The sequence below is a fragment of the Drosophila gunungcola genome, assembly GCF_025200985.1.
Source record: "Drosophila gunungcola strain Sukarami chromosome 3L unlocalized genomic scaffold, Dgunungcola_SK_2 000002F, whole genome shotgun sequence".
In the NCBI taxonomy this organism is placed as follows: domain Eukaryota; kingdom Metazoa; phylum Arthropoda; class Insecta; order Diptera; family Drosophilidae; genus Drosophila; species Drosophila gunungcola.
This window is the reverse complement of record NW_026453178.1, coordinates 6,105,961-6,123,073: the sequence shown is the minus strand read 5'-3', so window position 1 is coordinate 6,123,073 and position 17,113 is coordinate 6,105,961. Positions and strand designations below refer to the sequence as shown.

At 45.8% G+C, this 17,113-nt stretch overlaps 7 protein-coding genes across 8 annotated transcripts; 5 read left to right on the top strand and 2 right to left on the bottom strand.

Annotated features, from left to right (window-relative positions):
- Positions 1 to 97: 97 nt before the first annotated feature.
- On the bottom strand, positions 98 to 4,235 carry LOC128257409 (neurofilament medium polypeptide). Its single transcript, XM_052988418.1, has 6 exons — positions 3,962 to 4,235; positions 3,766 to 3,910; positions 3,645 to 3,707; positions 1,729 to 1,782; positions 586 to 1,628; positions 98 to 520 (listed from the first exon to the last, which is right to left on the bottom strand). Exons 1-6 carry the CDS (start codon positions 4,160 to 4,162, stop codon positions 266 to 268), a joined length of 1,761 nt encoding a protein of 586 aa, XP_052844378.1. The 5' UTR covers positions 4,163 to 4,235; the 3' UTR covers positions 98 to 265.
- On the top strand, positions 1,661 to 3,636 carry LOC128257410 (uncharacterized). Its single transcript, XM_052988419.1, has one exon. The coding sequence runs from the start codon at positions 1,849 to 1,851 to the stop codon at positions 3,565 to 3,567; it is 1,719 nt and encodes a 572-aa protein (XP_052844379.1). The 5' UTR covers positions 1,661 to 1,848; the 3' UTR covers positions 3,568 to 3,636.
- Positions 4,236 to 5,014: 779 nt separating the features above from the next.
- Positions 5,015 to 9,446, top strand: LOC128257171 (UDP-sugar transporter UST74c-like). The gene is given in 6 exon segments (XM_052988040.1): positions 5,015 to 6,377; positions 7,832 to 7,914; positions 7,916 to 8,212; positions 8,323 to 8,527; positions 8,975 to 9,198; positions 9,269 to 9,446. Coding segments are annotated over 6 exon segments (2,076 nt in total). The 5' UTR covers positions 5,015 to 5,267; the 3' UTR covers positions 9,426 to 9,446.
- A 417-nt stretch (positions 9,447 to 9,863) lies between these two features.
- LOC128257413 (RAB6-interacting golgin) lies at positions 9,864 to 11,226 on the top strand. The gene is made up of 3 exons (XM_052988423.1): positions 9,864 to 10,063; positions 10,153 to 10,861; positions 10,924 to 11,226. The coding sequence occupies exons 1-3, from the start codon at positions 9,964 to 9,966 to the stop codon at positions 11,135 to 11,137; spliced, it is 1,023 nt and encodes a 340-aa protein (XP_052844383.1). The 5' UTR covers positions 9,864 to 9,963; the 3' UTR covers positions 11,138 to 11,226.
- Positions 11,227 to 11,533: 307 nt separating this feature from the next.
- LOC128257416 (DNA-directed RNA polymerase III subunit RPC7) lies at positions 11,534 to 12,427 on the top strand. Its single transcript, XM_052988426.1, has 3 exons — positions 11,534 to 11,780; positions 11,848 to 11,976; positions 12,036 to 12,427. Exons 1-3 carry the CDS (start codon positions 11,637 to 11,639, stop codon positions 12,399 to 12,401), a joined length of 639 nt encoding a protein of 212 aa, XP_052844386.1. The 5' UTR covers positions 11,534 to 11,636; the 3' UTR covers positions 12,402 to 12,427.
- Positions 12,426 to 13,316, bottom strand: LOC128257421 (uncharacterized). Of its 2 annotated transcripts, none has more exons than XM_052988430.1 (4): positions 13,229 to 13,316; positions 13,106 to 13,167; positions 12,632 to 12,801; positions 12,426 to 12,570 (listed from the first exon to the last, which is right to left on the bottom strand). In XM_052988430.1, exons 2-4 carry the CDS (start codon positions 13,149 to 13,151, stop codon positions 12,514 to 12,516), a joined length of 273 nt encoding a protein of 90 aa, XP_052844390.1. In that variant the 5' UTR covers positions 13,152 to 13,167; positions 13,229 to 13,316; the 3' UTR covers positions 12,426 to 12,513. The 2 variants fall into 2 exon arrangements, with proteins under 2 accessions (XP_052844390.1, XP_052844391.1); XM_052988431.1 differs by having other exon boundaries at positions 13,240 to 13,293.
- Positions 13,317 to 13,520: 204 nt separating this feature from the next.
- On the top strand, positions 13,521 to 16,771 carry LOC128257406 (exocyst complex component 1). The gene is made up of 6 exons (XM_052988415.1): positions 13,521 to 14,324; positions 14,384 to 14,611; positions 14,670 to 15,119; positions 15,184 to 15,665; positions 15,733 to 16,240; positions 16,307 to 16,771. Exons 1-6 carry the CDS (start codon positions 13,668 to 13,670, stop codon positions 16,652 to 16,654), a joined length of 2,673 nt encoding a protein of 890 aa, XP_052844375.1. The 5' UTR covers positions 13,521 to 13,667; the 3' UTR covers positions 16,655 to 16,771.
- Positions 16,772 to 17,113: the final 342 nt, after the last annotated feature.

Genomic DNA, 17,113 nt, shown 5'->3' with positions numbered 1-17,113 from the left:
AATAAATTGTACTTAAAATCTTAAGAAAAACCTAAGACTGAATAAAGCAAATGTATTGTTTATTCTGTAAAGAGTATGCATTGCAAGAAAAGACGAATGAGAAATCAAATATGCGCTTAGCACGATATATTCAAATTTTTTACGTCTGCTGCCGCCCCCGAGGACAACGGGTTTTTATTTGAATTTTTATATGCCATATAAACCAGACCTGTGCGTCAGTACGGGACTTTTCAATAAAAATCCCAATCCTCCTCAGTGGGTGGATTTATTTGTCGCCCTTGCTACTGCTTGAAGTTTTGCGCTGTCGGTGCTGAAGCAGCTCCTGGTATTGCTCAATGGATCCATCCTCATGCTTAGACGTAAACGAGACGGGCTGCTTTTCGGCCTCGGCCTGCTCATCGCTGGCAGCCACTTTGCTGCGCTTCGATTTCTTGAGTTTGTCGCGAACGCGTTTTCCCAGCCGCGACTCTGCCAGCACCTGGCTGACCTTGGAGCTTTTCATGTAGCGTGTGCGCCAAGACTGAAAATATCAGGGTTTTAGAGGTGATCAACTAAATTGTTATTTTTAAGAACATTCAAAAGTACCTCGGAGTCTGTCCGTTGTAACTTGTCACGTTCATCTTCGCTGGTGTCTAAAGAGATTACATCGTTGTCCATATCCTCGGGATCGGGCAGCTTCTCCTTCTTCTCATTCTTAATGCTTACTGGAAGTGGCTCGTCTTCTTTAGTCATTTCCTCAATCATTTCCAGATCACCGCCTATTGAAATGACATCGTCGTTTTGGTCTTCATCGTCTAGGGTTGCTGGTTCGGAAATAGTGGATTGCTTTGCTTCTGCTGGAGGATTATGGATAGCCAAGGAAGCTTCCTCTGAGAGCTTTTTCTTTTCTGTACATTTTTCAGGCTCATCAGACGTTTTCGGCGCTTCTTTCTTAGTTGGCTCTATGTTTTTTTCTGGTTCTTCGGGTTGAGTTAATTCTTCTGTATTGGCAGGCCCTTCTGGCTCGGCTTGCTCTTCTGACTTGGCTGGCTCTTCGGGTTCATCGCGCACTTCTCCCTCCTCCGGCTCGCTCTCAACGACTGGAGCTGGGGGCTCCACAACAACTGGCTCAGTCGTTTTTTTACTTTTTTGCTTCGTGGCCTCATCATCTGTGCTGTCGCTGATCAGCAGTGTTTCTGGCTCCATTTGAATGGTTATTACATCTGGTGAAGCAGAACGCGAATTGGAACGCGACGGCTTACTTGTATCCTTAATTGTAACTGAAGTTTCAGAAGGAGGAGGTGGAGCTGCAGCTTCTTTATCTGGCGACTTGGAGGTCTGCCGATAGTTTCGCTTGATTTTGATTTTCTTGCGTGGCGCTTGCTGTTCCTTGCTGGTACTATCCGCTTCTGCCGGGGGATGAGATGTATCCTCTCTGGTTGCTTTAGTTTCCTGCGACTTGCGCTTTCCTGACTCCTTGTTTTTGGTGCTGCGCTTTTCCTTTCGCTGAACTTTCTCCGCTGGGTTCTCATCATCATCATCCGACTTCACCTCTATCTTGGTGATTGGCTCCATGGCTAGCTGGGAGCGAATGGCCCGGGCCCGTGCCTGAAGCTCCAGAAGTTCCAGAACACTCATCTGACCGCCCGCTGTGAAATAAAGGGAATCTTAGTAACCTGAGCAACTTTAAACTCAAACAAAACAAAATGTGTTATTTAGTTTTCATACTTTCGTAAGGTTGGTACTTACACTCCTTGTTTTCATTCCCATTGTTCGTTTTTTTGGCTCGAAGCTTTTTCTTGGCTGAAAGTCAAAGATTGCATTAAAAATTTTAGGTAAAGTAAAGATCCAAATTAACTGCACGACAGAATGCCTGTGAGCCCGCAGGCGGCACCGCTGCAGCTGGACAGCCAGACTGCCGACGGTCTGGAAGGGGAAGAGGAGGAGCAGCCCGAGGACGAGAACCGTCTGGACAAGTTCACAGTGAGGATCAATGGTCAGCATGATTTGGAGCAGCGTTTGAAGGATTTCAAAGAGGCCTGTGAGGCTCACGAGAAGCATGCCAGGCGGCGAAAGCGAAGGCGATACTACCACCTGGGATTGGTGGCTAAACTGGTGACGGAGACCACCCACGATGAGCTCCGGCGCATGCTGGAGAATGGAACCTACACCTTTCACGTCGATACGGTGGCCAACAAGCCCGAGGAACTGCAGGCCATATTGGACACAATGAACATAGCCATTTCCGCGCACTCTGCGGAAAGGGAGCTCCGTCTAACCACCGGCTTGGCCCTGGAGATTAACGGCGAGTGCTGTCGCATTGGCAGACTGAGGAACAACTGCACCGTGATGCTGGCACGTGGGGCGGTGGTCACACTCACTACCGATGAGGCCTACCGCTACAAAGGCTTCAAGGAGATCCTCTTCGTGATCAATCTGTGGGCTTATCTCGCCTCTATCCAGCTGGGCGACATTGTGCTGATCGGGCGGGAAGTTAGGGGTCGCGTGGTAAAGACCTTGCGTGAGGCGCTGACCGTCATGATCTTGGATGCTGGTCTGGTGGCCTCCTACGACTTCATAGAACTTCCCAGGCAGTGCCACGCCCTGGATCCAGATGTCTACCCGGATTTGTACTTAAAGGACCTGCAGATGGTAGCGGCAAGGAATGCCAACTACGTGGTGATGCCCAAGATTCGCTGCAAGAGCTTCCTTCGTGCCGTGCGCCAGACCATAAACGCCAACTTTAATCTAAAGTTGATCGGCATGATCGACTTTGAGTATGTGCGCAGCAATATGCTGGATCTACTGGGCATCATTAAGCTGCTGGACTACATCTGGATACCGGATATGTTCAATATTAGCTGCTGCGTCTACAACTACATAATGGAAGACGTGCTGCCCATTTCGCAGTGCCAGAAGAAGCCGGTAATTGGCACTGTGCCGCTGGAGCGTTGCAGCGACTTCAAGCGGTTCGAGTTGCACGAATTCCTTTGGAAAGTCGATGCCATTCACATCCAGAAGAGTCCGTGGTGCAACAAGTATCCGCTGATTGTCAAGAAGCTTATGCCCATAAAGGATTATCGAGTTGGCGTTGTCCAAAACAGGATGGTGCTGAAGAATATCCTGACCTCTTACCAGACGATAGTGAACTTCATCATTCGCACAATTAGTTCAATTGAGTGCCAGGCCATCTTCTTGTTCACCACGTGCGAAACAGCTAGCGTAGCCCTTTCCCGCACCGAGATCTACTGCCCAGTCTATCTGATGATGCCTCTCGAGGAGACCGACGATGCGGATAACATTGCCTGTAAGGTGGAACTGTCACGAGCGCTTCATTTGCGCCGAAATATGCACCCGGTCCTTTACACCAAGGACCTCAACGAGTGCAATTACAGTCCGATAGAGTTCGGAGTGGACTTCATGCGAAAGAAGGGCTGCTTGGAGGTTGGGGACTTTGTGGTCACCATGGAAGTGGCCAAGGAGGACAAGGAGAACGTCGTCATCGGCATAGGCGAGGACGTCTGCATCCTGCGTGCCTTCTACGTGTCTCCGCTCCTTGCCTGCGAGAAGTTCAAGTACGGCGGCTAACTATTTGGCGTGTAGTTGTGCAGATAACACAGGTTTACTAGCTCAAAATTAAATGTAAAATAAGCCATACTACTCACTTCTTCGGGATTCCTGGCCTCCAATGTCGCTGTCGGAGGAAATCTCCTCCAGAGAAATGTGTTCTGCAAGGGGAGCTCTATAAGGGAATGTTTTATATAGTTATGGAGTGCCTTGACATACCCTCCTTTTGCTCCACATCAGAATCCTCAGAGCTCTCGGTGTCTGTGGGACATCGTGTGCCTTCTATAATAGCTTTCAGGCGTTTGGTGGACAGGCAGAGCAGCTCCTCCAGGCACAGTGCCTCGATCTCGTCCAGGGGGGTTTTCTGAGTAAATTTTAGCTTTAGTAATTTCTTTATAAGCAGACCAATACCAACCTTTAGAAACTCCGGCGCAAGGTTCATTATAGTCTTCGGTTTAAGTGTCCCAAATATCTGTTTCACCAACTCCAGACGATCGTCTATATAGTGGGAAATCGGATGCAGCGTGCGGTCCTCTTCCAACTTTTCCTTTTTTATGCTAATGGGCTTGGGGATCTGGTCACCCTTTCCGCCTTTTTTCGCCTTGGAGCCGCTCATTTCATCCAATTTGTTGTCAAAATAAAAACCAAACAATTTTCGGCCAGGCTGTCAGCGTTGCCACGCCAATGAATAACAGCTGCACAGTGGAAAAACATAGGAAACATGGGAACTAATGTTAAGCCCGAAAATCTCAAAACCGATATCGTTATTAAAAGTCGAACAAATAATGTTATATATTATATACAATAAATTAAATTTCGAACATTACATTTTTTCTAGTTTAGTTTTAGTTATTAATAGCGACGGTTTTTGTTACCTACGATTAGTTTTAAAAGAATAGCGAAAATGTATATGTTTGAAAACTAAAGTTATTCTTATTAGTATTTAAAAAAAACAAATGTAATCTTATAAAATAAAAAAATATTATTGATATACCGACTAAATATTAATTTTACCTCACTGTGCGCTTTTGTTAACAGTGTTGTTCTTGTTTGTACAGAACAGCTGATTCGAGCAATCTAGGCGGCGAAAATTTGTCAAGTGTTTTTTTTGGTCTAAATTAAACAAGGTAAGGACGATTAATAACTTTTTTTGTGACTGTGAGTTTTAAAAGTGGTCTGACCAGCGAAGAAAGGCATTTTTTGTGTTTAAGGTTGTTTTGCTAGGGATAAACATGGGTAGAAAGCTGGTGGGGTGGTGTTACGCGCGTTACTGATATTTACGAAGGATAAAGATTTTAGGTAAATATTAATAGTGAAGTGAATTAAAAGCTATTAAGAGCTGTTGCAATCAAAGAAAATTATTTTATTATTTTATAACAAATTCCATTTGTTATTATCTTAACATGCCGCAAGAGATTTACAGGTGACAGTTGATGGTGTTAAGTAACAGTTCTGGCATATTTAGGGTATTTTATTTGTGTAGTATATCCGGAGAGCTTCGACACGGTCACACTGAACATATGTTCCGGAAAGAATGGCTGCGATTTCGCGTCGGTAAAAATAGCAAATACTTGTTAATGTGCTGTGGGAAAGGCTCCTCCCCGGCCCCAAAGTGGCCCCGAAAAGCGTGAGCAAATGTGCGCGCTGCAAGATAGCCGCCGCGAAACAAACGATAGTGACGAAAGCGCCTAAATCAAAGTACCAGCCGTCCCGAAATTACGATGAGTGTGTCGCGCGGCAGCAACACAACGCTGGACCTGCAGCCCCTATTGGCGGACAGCGATGACAACAAGGAGCAGGAGGAGAAGAGCGGAGGTTCTGGGGGAGTAACGCTACTCAATGGCTCCGGTTCGAAAGAGCTGGGCCACCGCGAACGCGAGGATTCCGCCGTGTTCGTCAAGAAGATCGGCAGCGCCCTGTTCTACGGCATCTCCTCGTTCATGATTACGGTGGTGAACAAGACGGTGCTGACCTCCTACCACTTTCCCTCGTTCCTGTTCCTCAGCCTGGGCCAACTGACCGCCAGCATTGTGGTCCTGGGCATGGGCAAGCGCCTGAAACTGGTCTCCTTTCCGCCCCTGCAAAGGAACACCTTCGCCAAGATCTTCCCGCTGCCGCTGATCTTTCTGGGCAACATGATGTTCGGCCTGGGCGGCACCAAAACCCTGAGTCTGCCCATGTTTGCGGCCCTGCGACGCTTCTCCATCCTGATGACCATGCTGCTGGAGCTCAAGATCCTGGGCCTGAGGCCTACGACGGCGGTGCAGGTCAGCGTATACGCCATGATTGGAGGAGCCCTGCTGGCCGCCTCCGATGACTTGTCCTTCAACATGAGGGGCTACATCTACGTAATGATCACCAACGCCTTGACCGCCTCCAACGGGGTGTATGTGAAGAAAAAACTGGACACCTCGGAGATCGGGAAGTACGGCCTGATGTTCTACAACTCGCTGTTTATGTTCCTGCCTGCCCTGGCCCTGAATTATGCTACGGGGGATCTGGACCAGGCGCTGAACTTCGGGCAGTGGGACGACTCGGTGTTTGTGCTGCAGTTCCTGCTCAGCTGCGTCATGGGATTCATTCTGTCGTACAGCACCATCCTGTGCACGCAGTTCAACTCGGCGCTGACCACCACCATTGTGGGCTGCCTGAAGAACATCTGCGTGACCTATCTGGGCATGTTCATTGGCGGGGACTACGTCTTCTCGTGGCTCAACTGCATCGGAATCAACATCAGCGTGCTGGCGAGTCTACTGTACACGTACGTCACTTTTCGGAGGAAGCGGGCTCCCGATAAGCAGACCCACTTACCCAGCACCCGCGGCGAGAATGTCTAGCTTCGTCTTAGGTCAAACTCAAGCCAAAGCCATACGATATGTTTAGCGTATTCCGTTCGACGTACTTCGTTTTGCAATATGCGATCTGCGACTTCGTATTCGATTTCCTATAGCCACACAGCGCAACGTCTCTGTACATATATCTAGCGATCTATCTAATGAGTGTAATCTAGCAATTATGTAATTTTAATCACTTTGTACATTTGTCCGCATGCAACTGTTTCCCGCATCGAAAGTGTCATAAGTAATATAAATACACAGACATCCAACTCCTCCTCCGCACTGGGTGGGGCAGATAACCGATGTTTTTTTTGTTGTGTTCCATTTTGGCTCATTACCGATAAGATTGGCTCCCTTGATAAGGTCTACAACTCGGCCTTAGCTAATTAAGAAAAATTTTGCTCTCACAAGTGCTATTTCTAATTAGGTTTTTGTTTAAAATACGAAATATTTAGAGCTACGATGTGGGAATTTTAAATTACTAGTGCCTAATCGGGAGTTTATTTTTTCTGGGTAAACACGTTGGGGCCTTGAGAATTCTAGAAAACAAAGTACTGCAGTGCTGGGCAGTCCAATTCAGCAACGTTAACACTTAACATCACTACGTAAAAAACAGCCGGAAGGCTTTTTACTTGTTGGCCGGTCCCTGGTAGCTATATCAGAGTTTTTGGTTTTGTTGTATGCTGATTTAAAAAAACCTCAAAATTATCAGGCTAGAAAAAGATTGCGAGTGGCTGTAATAGAATTTTGATTAAAAGCACGCCTTTAGTTTTTGTGCATAGTTATTATCCGTTTTCATTTGTTGATTGCCAAGTAATAGACTTTTGAAAGCAATTTTTTGTTAACGAATCATTTGCTTTTTTATAAAAGTAAATAAATTTACTCAGCTGAAACTTTTCAATTTATCGTCTCCTAAACAAAGTTATGCTTTTAAGATGGCAATTTTTTTTCTAAGATCTATTTTTTTTTAACCAAGAAAGCGTGTATACTCTTAGCTGTTTAAAACTAATGACCGTATATTGCTAGATAGTTTGTAAATAATACAATTGTTTACACACTAAGCTTTTAAGAAGCAAAGACTTGTCATAGCGCACTTAAGTTAACTTTTTTCGCTTGCTTATAAATAGTGACTACCCATTTATCCAAACAGGCAACAATGACGACATTGAAATTGAGCATTAAATCCGAGAATGAGGTGCCAGTGCCCCCTGCAGCACTTTGTTTAGCTTTTATTTTGGGACCAGCAAAATTGATAGATGGCGAGTGAGGGATTCGGAGTGGGGATAGGTAATGAGGAAGACGAAACAGGTTTTTTTTTTTACATATTTATTAACCGTTGGGCGGACGGAGTGCGGCGCTTGTGCGGTGAGGTAAATTGTTAGCATCAGCCCTGTCCGCGTACCCACATTATGGACAAATTGTTTGCTCATATTCGCTGCTATTGAAAGTGGGCACGTACGGCCCGAGCGACAAGCTTTAACCGAAGACAGGTAGTCAGGGTCATGTTTATGCGCGATTAAGATGATGATGATGATGAAGCCGACGATCGTGCTGATAAGGTCACCGGGTGTACCTCCCCATGCCTCCTCTATGAATCCACAGATAATCATGATGCAACGCTGCTGGCGTCTTCCAAAGCCTTTGGCCCTGCGACGAGGTCTTACTTTGGGCCAGGTTAATAGCCAAACGGTGACCACTGAAGCGCCTGAGTCGGAGCCACTAGACTCTTTCGAGCGGCAGTATCTCAAGGATCGCATCGAGATAACGCCTTTCCAGCGGGTTATCCTTGGAGCTGGATCCTCCATTGCAGCCCTGCTGGATCCAAGACGGTAGGGTATCTAGTTTAAATCAAATTATCCTTAATATTTTACTTAGTTATATTGAAACCGGTCATATATTTTGTTTAAGCCACATTAAATCAACTAAATCCACTTTGTAGCCACGATATGATCGCATGTTTGGGCGAGACGACCGGTGAGGATGCTCTATGGAACATTTTTGATACGATGCAATCCAGTGAGGAGGGTCAGCGCATCATGGCCGACAAGCCGCGTATCCACACCAGTACAATTGACTTTAAGCTCTTGGAAACTTTGCCACCCGATACTTTTGGTGCCTCCTACGTTAAGTTTCTGAAAGACAATGTAAGTCATGTCTTGGGGTGATAAAAATGAAGGAACAAGTGTTAGTAGACACAATACGTACAAAAATCTGGTTCACAGAAATTCTTTTAGGAACTTAAATGAAAAACCAACTCAGGTATTTGTGCTGATTTATAGAAGTTCTTAAAGAAGATTAAAGTGATATATTTAAGACATTTTATTAAAGTTTTCCCTGTTCCTTTAAATTAAATTCCGTTAATTTACTTATTTGAAGTTGAAGTAACTCTTTTGAAGGTAGCAAGCCCTTTGAAAGTTTCATAAAAGTGACTTTGAAAAAAAAAGTTTATTTTGTTTTATTAAATTCGTTAGAAAATTCCAATTATTTTCTAGAAGTCATTGTGGACTATATTTTTAAAGCAAGATAGACAGAAAAAATAATTACATTTGTATTTTATAAATTAGCTTGTAATTTGGGTCACCCACTTTCAGCAAGTCACGCCGGACAGTCGCATGCCCGTGAAGTTTTTGGAGGACCCCAAGCTGGCCTATTTAATGACGCGGTACCGCGAGTGCCACGACCTAATCCACACAGTGCTGGACATGCCGACCAACATGCTCGGCGAGGTAGCTGTCAAGTGGGTGGAGGCTCTGAACACGGGTCTACCCATGTGCTACGGCGGCGCGGTGTTCGGAGCGGTGCGCCTACGTCCCAAGTGAGTTCAGTGAACTGGTCCCCCTAATTATGCCTCCATTCACACATTTGTTTATTTTTCGTCTACTCAGGCAGAGGCGTGCGTACTTGAAGCAATACTTGCCCTGGGCTCTAGAGAACGGCAAACAGACCAAGCCCTTGATGCCGGTCTACTGGGAGAAGCGCTGGGAGCAGAACATACACGAGTTGCGCTCGGAACTAGGCATTACTGTTTTAAATAAAGTTTGATGACAAGTTTTGATTTTTAAACTCAGTTTTGAATCGGGAACATATCATTACAGCTATCGATTAAGGCAATCGCGATCATAGGAAAACTATCTGGCAACTCTTGTTCTGAAGCTAGGAATTGAGAAGCGTTTCCACTGGTACCATTCTAGAATAAATTAATTAATGCAAATTAAATTCCATGTAACGTATGGAAGACAACAATTTTTGCATCCTAAAATAAATGTAGACAGTATACTTCTCACATAAAATCTCTACTTTGCAGAGTTTTCTCTCTTAAGAAACTTTAAATAAAATTTAATTAAAACGGGAGGTGTTTGATAAATACAAATAAATTAAGATGTAAAACTTAATGATTATTCGACGTAAAATAAGTACTTTAATGCGGGTCTGGTGAGAGCACCCTTTACTTCGAAATGATCGCATCGTAACTTACACCGATCTGGCAGCATCGCCCGCTCTGTTTGCTTCTGCTGATGTGTTGTGTTTTGTTTCTCCGTGGATTGTCGTTTAATGGCTAATTATCTGCAAAAACCGCACAATGACTGAGAAATTTAATGGATTTAGCCACGACGAGATCCTCAAGATTACGGGCGTGAAGGAGGGTGGCGTGGGCAAAAGGGCTGCGAATTTGGAAGCAGGTTAGATCATTATGACTGAATGAACCACGAAGCGTGTAAACAATTATCTGTTTATAATAAAAACCCCTTGCATGTGTGTGCGTGTGCAGCGAAGCAGGCGCTCCGGAATCAACCCGGCATTCGGCGGATGCCCGATAAGATCTTCCGGCAGGCAGATCAATTACGGAAACAGCAGCAACAGCAACAACCAACTAAAAAACCAGATGAGACGAAGAAGACCAAATCGGGATCGGTTACTCCCACGGAAAAGCCACAGCCACAAACTCCCACGGCGGAAGATGACGTAGCCAATGGATCGCTGAACCTAGAGCGCGCCCTTTCAGATTCATTAATGGAAGCACTCTACCATGGCCATGCTACAGCGAGAGATAACAAGCCAACTGCCACGTATGCGGATGCTGCCGCCGAGAACAGCGAGGCCACATCCACGGACGACAGTTCGATACTGAAGATCAGCAGTGGTAATAGCCAGACCACGAGCTCCACTTACGATGCCAGCATCCTGCCGAGCAGCAAGGACTCCATCTCGCAGGAGCGCCTCAACACGGACTCGCCCTTCAAGGGCATCTCGCTCAAGGACTTCGAGCAGCACCGTCGCATGATCGAAGAGCAAAACAAGCAGAAGAAGCAATTGCTCTACCAGGCCATCGAGCAGCACACTCAGAAGTCGGCGGCGGAGTCACGCAAGATCGAGGAGATACGCCATGAGCTGTCCAAGCTGGAGAGCGATCTCGCCGTGGATGTGGCCCTGCTAAGGAAGCAGATCGACAATGCCTGCATACATTTTTCCCATGTAGAGTAAGTGGGGAATTATAACCAGATTGATTCTAAATACTAAACTTAAACTATTTCTTTTACAGAAAACAATATGTAAAGATCGAGGCTCAGTTCCTGCGGGCCAAGATAGAGCTACACAATGCTTCCGAGAAAAAGGAGCTGCTCACCGAGCATCTTTGCACCGTAATTGCCCACAACGAGGATCGCAAGGCGCAGAAGCTCACTGAACTGATGCAGAAAGTGGGCCTGGCGCCAAACGATGAGCCCCCTGCCATGCCCCCCAATCCGGAAGTCTAATGTTTTTCGTTTAATTCAAATATTCAGTCCTGTTTCCCTTAATTTGACTATGGATTCAAAAGTACTGCTCGCTAAAAATATAAAATGTCTCGAATAATTAATATATGAATTCTTAATTTATTATAATTTAAATTTAAAGTCGAGCAGGGCTGATATATTTTGAGTGCTCTAATATTAATATGTAATTACTGTTCTTAGTGTGAAAGAAAAAGTGCAAATTGCAATAAAATATGTGTATATGTTATGTGTAAAAATTAAATGGAAATTATTTTGGGTCGTTAAAAATGGAATAAAAAAAAATATATAGAAGAAGGGTGTTAAATGGTGATCGTAGAAAAAGTTTTTTCTGTTATTGTTTGGATTGGACTAGGTGGCAACGCCATAAGCTGGCACAACAGCTGATCGTTCTTTGAGTTGAACAAACGTGCGCGAAAGCCAAACAACAATATAAACGATAATATTGTTATTTAAAACTGAATTAAACACAAAAAATCCGATAATGGCAGGACGTGGACGGGGTGGCAAGACAGGCACCCTCACAGCCGAGCAAATGGCCATGCTGGGCTGTACAAAGGACCTGCCGGTGCAGACCGCGCCGCCTCCTACGTTTCCACCTGTTCTGAACAGGCCTACTACAATAGAGGTGGGTTTAAATCAATTTAAATTCAATAAAATCTAATGATTTCATATTGTCAATATTCATCCGACAGACAACCGCTACACAAAATTACCAGTTGCTGTGGAAGGAGGATTTCCTGAACCGAATGCGAGATTCCCCTTATTACATCGTCTCCGCCAGCCAGGAGACACAAAATCTAGAGCACAAGGACTGGCGTGAGGTGAAAAGCCTACCGATTCATAAGTTTCAATACCTTATCCGATATTCCTATTCCCCCAGAAAGCCATAAAGAGTTTAAAGCTCAAGACCCAGCCCGAATTTAACTATAAAGCCATGCCCCAGGAACTGAACATCTCCAGTAGAAAGCGACGCGGAGCAGATATACGGCCTAAACTGCTGGCCAAGAAGACCAACATCGAGGACCGGCTGAAGGTGTTGGAGCAGAAGGAACTGAAGTCTGGCGGCAACGAGCAGGACGATATCAAGCAGGAATCCGACTCCGAGCAGGAGGAGGAGCAGGATGATCCGGAGGCGGCGATGGATGACGAAATGGACGAGGACAACGACTATGGAGCCACATACTTTGATAACGGAGAAGCCTTCAACGATGAGGACGACAATTTGGATGATGGACCCGTTTATTGAGCTAAATAAAACCATCGAACTGAATACTTTCGGATCTGTGATTTACTATGTCGCCACTTTAAGCTTATTTAACACAAATGTTGGATTAATATACACGTAGGGGGTGACTGGCTTAGTCCAGGCTCTTGGGCACGTAGTAGTTGAAGTGGATCAGACCAGAGGATTTGACCTGCAATGGGAATTTTCGTTAGAATTAAAGCGGCATTGGGAAAGGTGTGCCAGGAACTTACGAATCCAATGGTGCCGGCCAGGACGAGGATGCCAGTGATGAGCGCAGCATTGTACTTGGCGTTCTTCTGGCTGTGCTGCTCCTTCCAGTCTCCAGCGGGCACGGGCAGATCATTCATGGTGGAATGGGGACCATGGCCACCGTGGTAAGCCGCACGCGACAAGGCGCCAGCTAAAATTAAATGTAAACAGATTTTTCAATATATGTACATATTGCTTAAGAGAGCCTCGCGGAGGTTTGACTCCCACTGAGGATGTCATGATCTCATCACATTTCCAGATCGATCCTTAGCTGGTACCAAGTAGTCTTAATCGCCAGGAACTTATAACAATTGAAATATTAATAGTTTTTGAGGGAATTGGTGGTAAGTTAATTTCTTCCCCGTTCCTTGAAGTCCCTATTGGCTTCCCCACATTATGTAATTTTTAAGGTTAGCAGTTCCACTGAAAAAGGGTATTTAGCTGCTTTAACTCACCGTTCTTGAGCAGAAGCCCCTGCTTGACAATGTGTTTAACCAACATGATTGCTCGAAAGTTGCTAGAAATAGGTAAAATATGGTTTATTTTTACGGCTGAACTTTTTTCGCATAAAAACTCACCAGTAGATTACCTTGTGTCAAACAGTGTGGCCGTTTTAGTATAATAGCGAAATATCGACCTTAAATCTAGAGATGTGCTTACGAGCCGTTTTCTAAATATTACTCATGATGCGAATTATTTTGAATTTTTATGAGTGCTTTACTTTACTTATTGAAAATCAAATATGCAAAATAAATTGTATTGATTTAAATGTATGTATATAAAATAAAATATTATTTAAAATTCATGCTCTATACACATATTCATTATTTTAGTCTAGACTCACGTCACGCGAACATCCCTAAGCGATACCCTGTTGTCTGCCAGGAGTTCTGTTAAATCAGCTGTTGATGTGGAGGCGTTCTCCGATTGCTAATTGCAAGTGCAAACAATTGGCAAGTAGTTGATTGTTTGCAGGACTTATTTCGGTTCCCAGTGCCCCGCAAAACATTCCCAAACATGCTGTCCATCGGGGCCATGGCCAACATCAAGCACACGCTGCAGAAGGAGCTGTTCCTGGCCGCCGGCGAACGCCTCCTTTCCGTGGTGACGGTGGTCAAGAAGAAGGACAAGAAGCCGTGCTACCTTTGCGTGGTCACCACGGCACCCCCAGTGCCCGTGGTCACACTGTGCCTCATCAAGCAGTCGGAGCAGCGCGAGAGCGAGTACAAGCGCAAGCGGAGCTGGCAGCTGGACGAGATAAAGTGGGTGGACGGGCGGAATGAGCAGTTCGAGACACATGAGTTCGATCTGCAACTGGAGAAGCTGTACAAGTGGTACGCCCTCAATCCCCACGAGCGCCAGAACTTCCTGGCCGTCCTCAACCGCCAGATTCAAAAGAGCGTGCGTGGCCAGCGGGCGGAGTTCCGAAATGTGCCCGCTGCCTGGCTGTCGGAGAAGTCGCCGGAAAAGGTGGCTCTGGGAAGGGCGGCCCAAAAGACTCAGCACACCGACGACGAAGAGGACGAGGAGGAGGAGGAGGCCCAGGAGTTCACTGCTCTGACGGACAAGGAGGCCAATGAGCTGGGCAAACTGTTCTCCGAGTGTGACTTCGCCATCAAGGATGCCGAGCAGTTCATAGAGCAGCTGTCCCGGGAACTGCACGATCTGGATGGGGTGACTAAATCTGGATTTCTGCAGCGAAAATCCATTACTCATAATTTCTTATCTCCCAGGCCAATATGCAGAGTGTTCTGGCCTCGGAGCAGAAAGTGCTGAAGATGATGGAGCATATCGACAATGCCATCTCCGAAGCGGACAAGTTCGAGAACCGTCTGGACAGCTATGAGGATATCCTGGGGCACGTTAAGGAGACCATGGAGAAGATTGGCGGCAAGAATGCCATGATAGAGATCGCCAACAATAACAATATCAAGCTTATGAAAGAACTTAACAAAGTCATAGTGGGTTTTGGCAGTAAATCTAATTTTATTGTGGCTAATCAAAGCTTTATTTCTTCAGAGCCAACTGGACTTGCCGCACAGCCAGCAGCAGGCTCTGGATGAACCCGATCTGAAGACCGCCAATGGACGCAAAGTGGCAATAGCAGCTGCTCAGTGCCTGCAGCAGGCCATGAACAGCGACATTGATCCCGCCCTGCTTCGCTTGGAGGCGGTGCAGGATCAGCGCAAGCGCTTTGAAAAGTGGAAACAAAAGTTCTCGGCCACCGTCAGCCGTTTTATGAATAACCTGTTTATCCATCTGGGCAACGAAATAGGAGACATGCCAGTGACCAGCACCGAACTGACGCTGCCTAATCATTCCAACGTCCATCGTGAACTGACGCCCTATACGGAACTGATGCACTGGACAAAAGCCATGGATCGAAAAACCTACGATGGCCTGATGCGGGTCTACACGGCCTCGCTCAGCAAGATTTACGACAGGGATGTGAAAAACTTCTTTAACTTGGTAAGAACGTAATATTCTATAATAAAACAAGCATTAATCAATGTTTTCCTACCCCTTTTAATAGGCTAAAATTCAGGTGGCAGAGAAACTGCGAAATTCTCGGGAGGATCTGGACATGTCCACGTCCTCTCGTAAGTCGGCAGTCTATACAATACCGTATGGCACCTTGGGAATCAACAGGGACCAATGGGGACCCGGAGTCGAAAGCGCGGATAGAATTCGTTTCGATGCCCTGTTGGAAAAGGTTTTAGCTGAGCTGGAACCCATTGCCCTGCAGGAACAGCTGTTCTGCATCAATTTCTTTCAAATGGATGTGATTAGTCCAACGACGAAGAACACGCAGACCACGTTGGAAATGGAGAAGGCGGTGGACATGTCGCAGTCCATTATAGCGGGAGCTGTCTCGCCATCAGCTGATGTAGTGCCGCAGAAGCGAATTGATCGCCAAATCAACGAGGATGTGCGGAAGCTGATGATGGGTCTTTTCGGTTGCCTCGAACCCGAGCTTGTAAGCTTTATCCAGAGCTTTGAACGAGTGGACAGCTTGTAAGTAGCCATTGTCTAATGTGCGGCTTTTACTATTCATTTTATAATAATTTGGTTCTTTAACTAGCTACTCTCTGTACGTCCTGGTGCGACTCACCCAGCACGTAATGTCCGCCCAGGACACACATTCCTTTCTCAGCATGACCTTCGCCTCCGCCTTGGTGCAGGTGAAGCGCAACTTTGACCGCTTCATGCAGCAGCAACTGCAGTCCATCAGGGAGGCCAAGCTGCACAAACGCTCCAAAGCCATCCTGCCGTACGTGGAGAACTTTGAGAACTTTGCCCAAACGGCGGAGGGTATTTTCCGCAAGTCGGATCGCCGCACGGACATGGAAAAGTGGTATCTGCAGCTGGTGAATGCCATCTTTGAGGGCGTACACCTGCACTCGCAGGAGCATCCCAAGACACCTTCCCAAGTGGTGCGCATGGAGAACTATCACCACATGTACGCTTTGCTGGCCCAGCTTAAGGTTCCTGGTCTGGATGCCCTGAAAAAGGAGGCCAAGACGCGTTACAACGAGGCGCTAAAAGCGTATGTGACTCAGTACTTTGGCCGGCCGCTCGAGAAGTTGAATGTAAGTCAATGACCCCGCAAAAAAAAGGAAAACCCCACTTCTTCGATTTCCCCTTCATTTTTGCAGCAATTCTTCGAGGGCGTACAACTAAAGGTGGCGCAGGGCGTCAAAGAGACGGAGATCAGCTACCAGATGGCCTTCTCCAAGCAGGAGCTGCGCAAAGTGATCGCACAGTATCCGGCCCGCGAAGTGAAGAAGGGTCTGGAGAATCTCTACAAGAAAGTGGAAAAGCACTTGAGCGAAGAGGAGAATCTTTTGCAGGTGGTGTGGCACGCCATGCAGGAGGAGTTCATTGCCCAGTACAACTATCTGGAAGAGCGCATCCAGAAGTGCTACGCCGGAGCCATGATCAACCTGGAGTTCAACATCCAAGACATACTCGCCTTCTTCTCGGACATAGCTCGCTCCCACTGATCGAGGGTTTGGTATCTGAAAATCGGGGAGCGAATTCACCGGGTTTTATTTTTAAGTGCAATAGTATTTAAAGCGCTGTTTCTGCTGATTGGAAAATATATGGCGCAAATATTTAAACAGATGTGGATATGCAAAGGTTGAAAGCGATAGATCTAAGAGCGGGATGAAAGAGAAAGATCACAGATACGGTTCCGAAAAGTTAATTTAAGAAGAGCATCTGAAGCTGTTAGTTGTATCTTTGGAAGAAATATGGAAATTTGTTCAGTTTGATAAAGACGTTTAATGTTTTACATACATACCTAACTTAAGAAGACCTTGAGTTTTTTATACGGATCTATATTTAAGTGCGCTTTAACGGAAGTACTCTCTAAAAAAGAAATTAAAAGTGTTGGTATCCTATGCCTCTTACACAAAAATGTAAAACCCTAATTTCCATTTGAGTACTCACTTACTTACTTC